Source organism: Empidonax traillii, unplaced genomic scaffold (assembly GCF_003031625.1).
Source record: "Empidonax traillii isolate 1590-97213 ecotype Southwest subspecies unplaced genomic scaffold, ASM303162v1 scaffold1599:size102157, whole genome shotgun sequence".
In the NCBI taxonomy this organism is placed as follows: Eukaryota; Metazoa; Chordata; class Aves; order Passeriformes; family Tyrannidae; genus Empidonax; species Empidonax traillii.
Genome location: NW_020956792.1, coordinates 54,939 through 64,535, shown reverse-complemented (window position 1 = coordinate 64,535; position 9,597 = coordinate 54,939). Strand labels below are relative to the sequence as shown.

General features: G+C 38.5%; 1 protein-coding gene across 1 annotated transcript in view; it reads left to right on the top strand.

Annotated features, from left to right (window-relative positions):
* The first annotated feature begins 1,380 nt into the window (after window positions 1-1,380).
* The window catches only part of CCDC73 (coiled-coil domain containing 73), a 41,101-nt gene continuing 32,884 nt past the window's right edge, over window positions 1,381-9,597 (top strand). Inside the window, exons 1-2 of the mRNA XM_027908008.1 lie at window positions 1,381-1,545; window positions 8,380-8,451. Coding sequence (XP_027763809.1) covers window positions 1,414-1,545; window positions 8,380-8,451 — 204 coding nt within the window. The 5' untranslated portion in view covers window positions 1,381-1,413. The remainder of the gene's footprint in view (window positions 1,546-8,379; window positions 8,452-9,597) is intronic.

Genomic DNA, 9,597 nt, shown 5'->3' with positions numbered 1-9,597 from the left:
CTGCAAAAGCTTTTGGGACAGTTTGACTTCATCAATTCCAAATTCCTTGGCTGAAATATAAGCAGCGGGGTTTTTTTATCCTAATGTTTTACTTAAAAAAAAAATATAAATAAATAAACCAAACAGCCTCATGCTAAACCGTGTCTAAAGTGTATGCAGATTGCCTGATTCATGTTGGCACATTGACACAACGGATTTGCTGCCTGACGTGGTGCTTGTTTATACACGCTCCTTATTCAGACTTGATTTGCTGCCTCCTCAGAGGTCCTTCAAACACACACATTTTGACGCTGACAGAAGAATTTCTGTATTTCACACTGAGCAGTTCAGTTTTGGTCAGATGTTTTAAAATGAGCCCAATTTGTCAGCTTTTAGCAAAGTCTCACCAGCAGAGTAACTTGGGTGCTGGGGCAGCTGAGCAGGGAGTCCATCTGTTAATCCACCACCAAGCAGCTTAAACGTGATCTATGCGAGGGGTTTATTTAGACAACAGCAGAAAAAGTTGGTGAGCCCTGATTTGTAGTTGTTATGGCCCCGTGACACTCACCAGGTCTCTGCTCTTCCTGCAGGAATTCTTTCCTGGAGGTTCTGTGGCAGCAGCCAGGTCAGCCATAACTCCTGGGCTCTAACCCTACCTCTGTCATTCTTACTGCAGGGACACGCACGGGGTGTCTCTGGGAGGGATGCTGGCCTGTGTTCTGGTGGACTGCTGGAAATTCAGGCTCAAGAATTAAAAGTATATCATCTGGGAGGTATAGGTGAAGCGTGTGCAGTTACGTTATTGTGAATAAAATGTGAAATAAAGCTTTGATGAATAAATCACCTCTGATGTCTCTAACAAACATGAGACAATTGGGGCTCGTGTTAGCACAACTCCTTGCTTGGCAACAGTCGACGCAGCTGGCTTAGAGTACTTTGGTACTTGATCTTGTAGTAGCAGAATCAGAAAGTTTTCTTGTTAAAATTCAGAAGCGAGGAATACAAATATTACCTTAAGTTCTGAATTTCAGGCCAGTCTGAAGGTTTCCTTTAAAACTGATTTTTGAAATCTTGTAGGTAGGCACTTCCTTTGTCATGGCCTGGTGCATTAATTGCAGCACCTTCATGCCAGTGCAGGGCAGTAGATCTGGGGGAAAAAAAGCCTGTGCTACCTCCTTCTGCTCATCACAGTCTCTGCTTAAAATTAAAACCAAGCCAAAAAAATAAAGGGGAGAAGGAGAGGAGTATTGTGAACGACTCGTAAAGCTGTTTGTTTGTTTATTTTTTACAATACTGCATGCTAATTTGAAGCGGAAATATTGCTGATTGCATAATGACTGGAGTTGGCAATTTTACTCAAGCATGTGAGCGTTCTCTTACGGATAAGCTGGAGAGGAAATGCACATCTTAATTTTGCAGAAACAAGTCTGAAGGATGGATGAAGACTTCAAAGCACAGGCACTCGACTCTGCTCTTCAGGGTCCGTCAGAGACGTTGCTTTCCATTCGACTGCTGGACTTCAAAACCAGTTTGTTGGAGGCAATAGAAGAGCTGCGGATTAGGAGGGTAAATCTGTACTGTTTTTAGTGCCTTTGTCCATTTACTTGTGCTTTTCAGAATTACATAAGAGGCCAAAGAGCTACTGTGATGATTTTATTTCCCCCTTTTTAAATTGCTAGACTATTAAACTAGATCCCTGCAAAAACAATGCATTGAGCATTCAGGGTGGCGTGTTTTGTTTTCTAACCATAAGTTGCATCATCTTGTAGTACCAAGGTTGACTCTGCACTGGGGAAGGCAGCTGTGTTTTCCTGGGCTTAATTTTTCAGTTGTGTTTTTCTCTGGTTCCTTTTTCAGCTGTGCGTGTATATAAACATTTAATTTTATTTCCCCCTCAGTGTTTCTGAGCTGTTGGGTCTGTTGAAAGACCCGAAGTGCGTCTTGCTTCGTTTGATGAATTTGACCTGTTCAAAATATGTGTATTATTACTTTTAAAATATTAGTATTGATGACACGCTTGATTTACACGTATTTTGATCTAAGTTAAATGCTGTAATCCTCTCTTTAAAAGCCATAAACAGAAGAATGGCTGCCATAAAATAAAAAGTAGAAAAAAGGCTGCATGATGCTGCTTTCCTGGTGCAGTATTGTTGAAATCCACCATGATCTGATCCCCAGACCTGTGTTACAATGGTAGTGTTTAGTCCAGTCCAACTATTTTCACATTAAAAAGTAAGGACTGATTAATTAAACTTTTTTTTTTTCCTAATAATTGGAGTATGCTTTTCCTTATAAGATCTGTTAGCTGAATTCCATTTACATTTTTAACTTAACCTCGCATTTTTGATGCACTTGGTCAGAGCCTGCAGTCTTTATGGAGTGCTGTGGACTCCCACCTTTGGGGATTGCTTTGGTTTTGTTTGTCTGTTTTTGTTGACTGCTATACTGCGAGATTACATGACTGTGATTTTACAGAAGTTGCCCTGTGAAGGTGAGTAATTTTTTTTGCCTTAAAGGTATTTTTTAGTTTCAAAATGGATGCAAATGTCAAGAGTCAATTCCGCAGTTAAGTCTTGGCCCTAAGTTTCTAAAATAGTTGTGCTTTCCTTTACCCTAAAAATATATACATGTGTATGCATGGGTATACATATATTTTTTTTTTTACCTGTTTAGGTAAAAAGAAGATAAAGCATTTAACAGACACCCAGTTTGAAATCTTCAAGTATCCCTGGATGCATTTTGTTTTGTTCTGATTTAACAATCAATTCAGGGCTGCTTGCTTAGTATTTTAGAAGTTTGGAATGTAAAGCATTAATGTGTTGAACAAGCAAGGGTTACAGAATAATAAGGCCATGCCTGGTGCCATTCACTGTCATTTTTTAAACTAGAACCACCCCCATCTACAAAATCATCTTTCCATGGACAGGAACGAAACGCCCAAACTGTGTCACCTGCACCGCAAGAAAAGTGAAGGAAAAGTTCCAGTTCTGCAGGTTTTTGGCTACTTCTGCCCCTTCTTTGGCAGCTTCTGGTGAGGTTCAGTGGACTGACAGCCTGAGGGAGGCAGCAGAGCCAGTCGGGTGCATTTTACTCTCAATTTTGTCTTTGACCTGTGGCTCGACCTGAGATGAGATTATTTTACATCTGCTCGCTTCTGTTTTTCTTCCCGTTGTTGGTCCTGCTTGTCACTTGGGAGACTCTTCAGGGCAGGAACTCTGGTGTGGCTTTGAGTTTAATAAACTGCCTGGCGTGGTTGGTTAAGCTGCAGTATAAATTCAGATTCATAACAATAAATTTGGAGATGAAATTACCTGTGTGAAGCTGGACAGACGAAAATCAAACTCTCAAATATGAAAACATTTTGAGAGACTTGATGCAGTCCTTACTTGATGTCATCACATCCTATTTTAAAGTAGGGTTTTTTTTACTGTTTTTACTATTTTTTAGTAGTTTTTCTCGGTTAAATGCATAGCTGTAGCTAAGCTCTCAAACCAATTTGAGGAGTTTCTCACAGTAAGTGACTGTTCATCTGTTCCATCTTGCAGATGACATCCCAGTTACTGATAGCTGTGCATGTTTATTCTAAAGAATAAATGGCTTAAATGCTGATACTCGATGCAGGTTCACTCTATTCTTTTTGGCTGTTCATAAGGGCCTTTGTTCTCAATATGAACTGACATGATATGAATACGTATTAATTAAAACCTACAAAAAATTAGATTTCTCTTTCCTTTTCCCCCCAGGGATTACTTCACACTCCAGTAGTTTCAGTGTCCTATTTTTTTTTCCAGTTTAGCTTTCCCACTCATCAAACACTGATCAACCCAGGGATTCTTTTGTGCTGGATATTCCCATTCACTTTGTTCCAAGCCTGTCAGCCTCGCTCCACAATCACCAGAGTGCCTCTCATTGGGATAGAAGAGATGATCCTTTTCTTCAAGGGATAAATATGATCAATTTTGGCAGCATAAAGCTGTGGAGTAGTAGGTTAAATTGGAAGTCTTTGATGCTTTCTGAAGTATAATCCATGTAGGAAAACTGACATTAGGTCTAAGAAAAATGTTTACAGGGACAGGAAAGCAGATAAATGGCGTTACTGCCTTCCTTGTCCTAGGTACCAAAAAAATATCCTAATCCAGAAAAGCATGTACACAAGAAATCAAGGGAATTCTAATACCCTGGGGACATGGGTAGCACCACAGATGTTGATTAGCTGAACGCAGGGAAGATACATTTTAGGGATGATTTGTGAAATTTTAATAATGTTTCATGTGGTGCAAAGGAGAAGAGTCAGTGATCTGTTTCCATACCTGAAAACAAACAGCTGTTGAGGCTCTTTCTCTTTTTTATTTTACTCTTTCCTCTTTGGGCAGTTATGACATAGATATAATTTGGTAGTGCTTCTCTTTTAACTAAAATGCTTTTTAAGAATCATCATTTCCAGCTCTCGAATTTTCTTCTGTTTCTCACAAGGGTAATATTTGCAATAAAAGGAAAAGAAAAAGAAAGAAATATTTTATTACTATATTTTGAAGGTTTTGTTCATGAGAAGGACAATTATTATTTTAGAAAGTAAGGCAGAAAGAATTTCTGGAAATAAAGAGGCTACCAGGAAAGTGCATGATTTTAGTGGGGTTTATTGCAAGGAACAATTCTAACTGCTAACAATAATAATGGCGGAGAGTTTGATTTCATTTTCTTCTAGGATAGAGAAAAAAAGAAACTAAAGGGGGGAGAAACAATGTTAAAGTAACACAGAAGAGAAATGTGGGGGTTTTTGCTGGTTACTTAAAGCTGGCAAATGGGAGACCATCGACACAAACAACAACAGAACAGAAAATCCTAACGCTTTTATAACCGGGTTTTATGCTTATATGTAAATTAAGGTATTTATTTTTTTAGCAAAATGACTGAAACAAGGTTAGATTATGATTCTGTGTCAACAAATAATGTGGGTTTTGATGAGGAGCTGAGTACTTGCAGTTGGAGAGAAGAGCACTGCAATGCATGTCTAGGAATATATTCCAATAGATGAGATTAAATTAAACACAGAGCAATTGCAGCCTGTGCAGTGGAGTCAAGGACAGAACAGGGGAAGATTTCCAAAGGAAAAAGGTGGTTGGGATACATTTCTGTGTCTCTGCTTGTGAAAGTTGGGAGAACAGGTTCCGAACATATGGTTACCACGGTTCTTTGTGAACCCTCATAGCTATTAACATCCAGAAATGTTTTATCAGGAACTAGAGTTAGAATAGCGCTGCTATAAATATCTTCTCTCCCTTTAACATTTGTGCTGGAAACCAAACTTCAAAATTATACCCCTGAAGTCCACTGGAAGTTACACTGCTCTGTTTTGTTCATGAAGGGAATTTTAATTACGGCATGAAACCATCGGAAACTGCAGTTTCAGTGAGCAGTATTTGATTGACCTGCATGAGAATTGGCTGTGCAATTTTGTAGGAGGTAGATTGGGAGTTTGAAAAAGATAATAAAAGTACCTAGCAGCAGTTTTGGCTGCTTGGACATGAGCCAGCTGCACTCTGTTCCTAAATCTGTTCAGGGTCAGGAATCGAGGGGGCTCTGACCAATCCACAGCCCATCTTGTAAAACCACAGCCTGAAGCAAACACTTTAAAGAAGGCTTGACACTTTCTAAAGGTTATAACAAGTAAATAAACCAGCAAATTACTCCTCTTTTATTGTTATGGTAGTCTTTTTTAATAAAAACACTTAAATCCATGTAGTCCTAAGGCGCCTCATAAAAAATGAGCACTTCTAAGGCTCTGTGGGTTTTTGATACCTCACCAGAGTTATATACAACATTGTTCTCCTAAGTATAACAGAAATCTTTTTGTCTTATTAAACAGCTGATAGAACTTCTAAAAAAATATATTAAAAAAAAGTTTTAAAAGCTTACAATTCAAAATGGGTAAACTGCAAGTGTCCTTTGAAAGATGTAAAAATGATGGATAAGGCTTATAACTGTTGGCGATTTCACGTGAGAACTTTTCATCATGTAATTGGCATTCTCAGTTAAAGTATTTATGATGTTTATTTTTTTTCAGCGGTAGTTACATACATTCACATTTCTGATAGTTTCCAGATTTTCCTTTATAATCTGGGAGTAAAGCTGGAGGAGTGTTGTTCACTTCGAACTTTGGTTCTTATCCTGTTTAGTATTCCCAGAAAAAGGGCTTCGAATTTAATGCCAGTTTCTTACAATTTTGGGCAAGACTTTTTCTAATAATATATCATTTTGATAGCATTTGTTGCTTGATGACATAAATGGTTTAAGATTACACCTTTATAAGAAGCTCTAAGTCAAACTTGTTTGGTTTGAACACTCCAGGGAAATTAGGGGGATGTATTTTCCTTCAGTACTCGTAGATTAGTATCAGAAAACAAAGTCACTGCAAATCTGAAGTACTGTTTGTTAGGGCAGAACTGGGAAGCATTGATAATCTTTCAAGTTCTCTTAATTTTTATTTTTTTCACCCTAAAGCACATGAAGTCTTTAAGTCTCTTCTCCATCTATAGTCTCTCTTGAAATGCTCAGGAATAGCCTCCTGTGGATAGAAGTGTGTTTCCATCCACACATGTGCCTGTAAACTGTCTGTTAATCAAGGAAGTTTTGACCCTAAACCCTATAAAAGGCGTCCAAAACCAATTTTAAATCACCTTGGGATGTATTTTGCCATTTCATTTTCTATTGATAGTAGAATGGGACTAAGAATCAAATATTATACCAAGTGGAAAGTGTCGCAAAATCTTCTTTAGAGCTGGTTTGCACCAAATTGTTGAAGTGTTTAAATATCCTTCAATCAAAAACTTGGAAACTTCATTTGTACTGGGTTGAGGAAAGAACTGCATTTCTTAAAGATGCAGCACACTTGATAGCCCAGACATTTGTATTATTTGCTTCACTGTGGAAGGAGGAAGAGCCTCACTTTGTTCTTTCAGTGTGTCAGGAAATGTATTACTTCATCCAGAGGGCATTTCTTTTCCTCCTGGTAAGTAAGAGTTGCTCATGGTACTGCAATTCAGTAGAATTTTACTTAAACCCCAGTTTCAAGACAACAACCTTTTTGAGTCCTGCTTTTAATTTTTTTACAAGAAAAATCAATTTTATTTATTTTTTTTTCTGAGATGTCACTGTTTTCCTAAAGATTATAACCACTTCTCGAGGCGTGAGTCATTTCAAGGGTTCTGATTTATTCCTCAATTTACACTGCAGGTTTTAAACTCTTGTGGGGAAGCTGAACTCAAAAGAGCATAAATGTGCACGTGTCCAAACTGTGCATCAAAATACACAGTTCAAGTGTTGGGAACCTTCTTTTATCCTCACACAGTCAGTTTGGCCCTGGCTGGAGTGTGGCCAACACAAGACCTCAGTGAATGTTATTAGTGCAACAATTCATCAAAGACGAGTCAGCCTCACCTTAATGTGGTCCCTTTTTCCAAGCCGATCATCAGCGTGCAGAGAAAAGGCAGGAAATCTGCCTTTTGGAGCTCAGAGGGACACATTAGTGTAGCTCCCTAGGTACATTCATTATTTTGACTGCATGCAATAAAAGGCCGGTGGTGAATTGCTCATGACAGGCATCAAAAGCCTCAATACTGTTCTTGCAAGAAGTCATGACTGTTCCCACAGGGGGAACCTGCTCTTCCTTTATTTTATTTTTTTTTTTAGTATTATATTTCTGGTAGCTCACCTTATCAAAAATGTGTTTATTATGCACGATTCCATTTAACTTCTTTTATTTGGTAGGTCTGGAGGCTTCTCGGCACAGAAGGTCGTGGTAAACATTTCGCTTTTTCAGTAGTAACAGCAGTGATTGCTGACACAAACTTTGCACTTGTCCTAGGAGATGTCAAAGAGCATAAAGATTCAAATGCTCTGAGTGGGATATTTGAGATGTTCCAAAGATTCTGAGTCATTAACCATGATTATCTGTATCATTGACCACCATGGATCCACAGAGCATTTTTGTAGCTTGCTGAATTTCCCTTCATCTCCTTGTTTTGACTCTCTTAATCAGAATCATTTTTCAACGGTGAAGTCAATCTGGTTTATTCACTTTGAGTCTGGTTGTGTTGTAAGATGCAAAAGAGAATATGCTGATGAAGAGAGCTGCAATCCCAGCTCCTAACCTTCTTCTATGCATTTCCATCCAAGTTATTCATTCTGCAAATTTTCTGACCCAACCAGCTGAACTCATCTGCTATTTTGCCACATCCAGTGGGCTTGTGTTTCCTTCTCATCTGTGTGCTGTGCAGACACATCCTGTGTATTGTTTGTACTGGACTGTAAAGGAAGAAGAAATATGAATACACAACTTATGCTGGTGTTTGATTTGCAGGTACTGTTTTACATAAATTCCTTCGTTTGTTTTTTAACCAGGAAACGGAGACTAATTATGAAGATCAAATAAACAAAATCGTTGTGGAGAAACAGGAACTTGAATGGCAGAAGGTAACTTTCCTACATGCTGTTAGCACTTTACCTGCAGAGATTTCATTTTAATATATTAACATAAATTGTGGTTTGGTACCATTCCTCTTTTGAAGGGTGTTGTTATTTCTATTAGTGTGGGGGAAGCTGTGCAGCAGCTTCTCTGTGTCGTGCTGGCCTTTGGCAAGTATAAACACAACAAGCAACTTCCCTTGCAGTGTTCTGGAAGTGACAATTTTTCCGAAAAAAAGAAAATTATTTTAAACAAGAACTTTTCTTTCGGCTTTTAAACAGTCAGAACGAAGTTTTCAGGAACAGAAGTCTAACATTCCTCTTGCAGTTCGGGCTCCTGAGGTTATGCTTTCCTAGGAAATCCATTCCCTTCTCTAACACAATCAAACCTATGACCCCTGTCACTGGGGCACAGGATAAAAGGCTTCACTCTCTATGTTTTATGATCACAGAAAAAACAATAATTCCAACTCTATCCTTGATCTTGGGATTTTTAACATCTTAGCAGTGAAGGAAGACTATTTCATCATGGAGTTCATCCTAACAGTCTTAAATTAATAATCCTAACTATGTGCTTTTCTTTCCTGGAAGATATATATGTGCACACAGAAACAGGAAACGTTTTATATTTGTAAAAGCAGCAGTGCTTTCAATTCGTAACCCTTCTTTGCTTCTCTTAACCTAGCACTGCAGTTCTTAATAATCTGGGTTCAAAGGGGGTGATTTCCACCCATTCTGAGACCTTCAACAGCAATTTACCATCAGTAAGGAGGTGGGACCCACAGGTAGTTTTGGGTAAACTCTCTTTTCTTCCTGCCCATTGACACCTGCCAAGGCTGTAGATTTTGGGCAACTTCATGTCAGCACATGTTTGGAACTTCAAAGGAACAAGTTCATACAACTTTCCTGGAGATTGCAGTAAGGTGACAGTTCCAGGTGTGGCAATTTGAATTGAATTAGTGGTGATGGTTTCTGAATGCAGAATCATACTGACCTCAGCTTCCCCTGCCTTATCCAAGATTCCATTATGGTTTTTTTCCTTCCCAGATTTCCCCTTCAGTCAACATTTCTGTCGCTCATTTTATTTTACCTTAATTTTAACAAATTAGTTTATAATAAAGACATGACTTCAGCTAAGTTTCTGGTTTAATATTA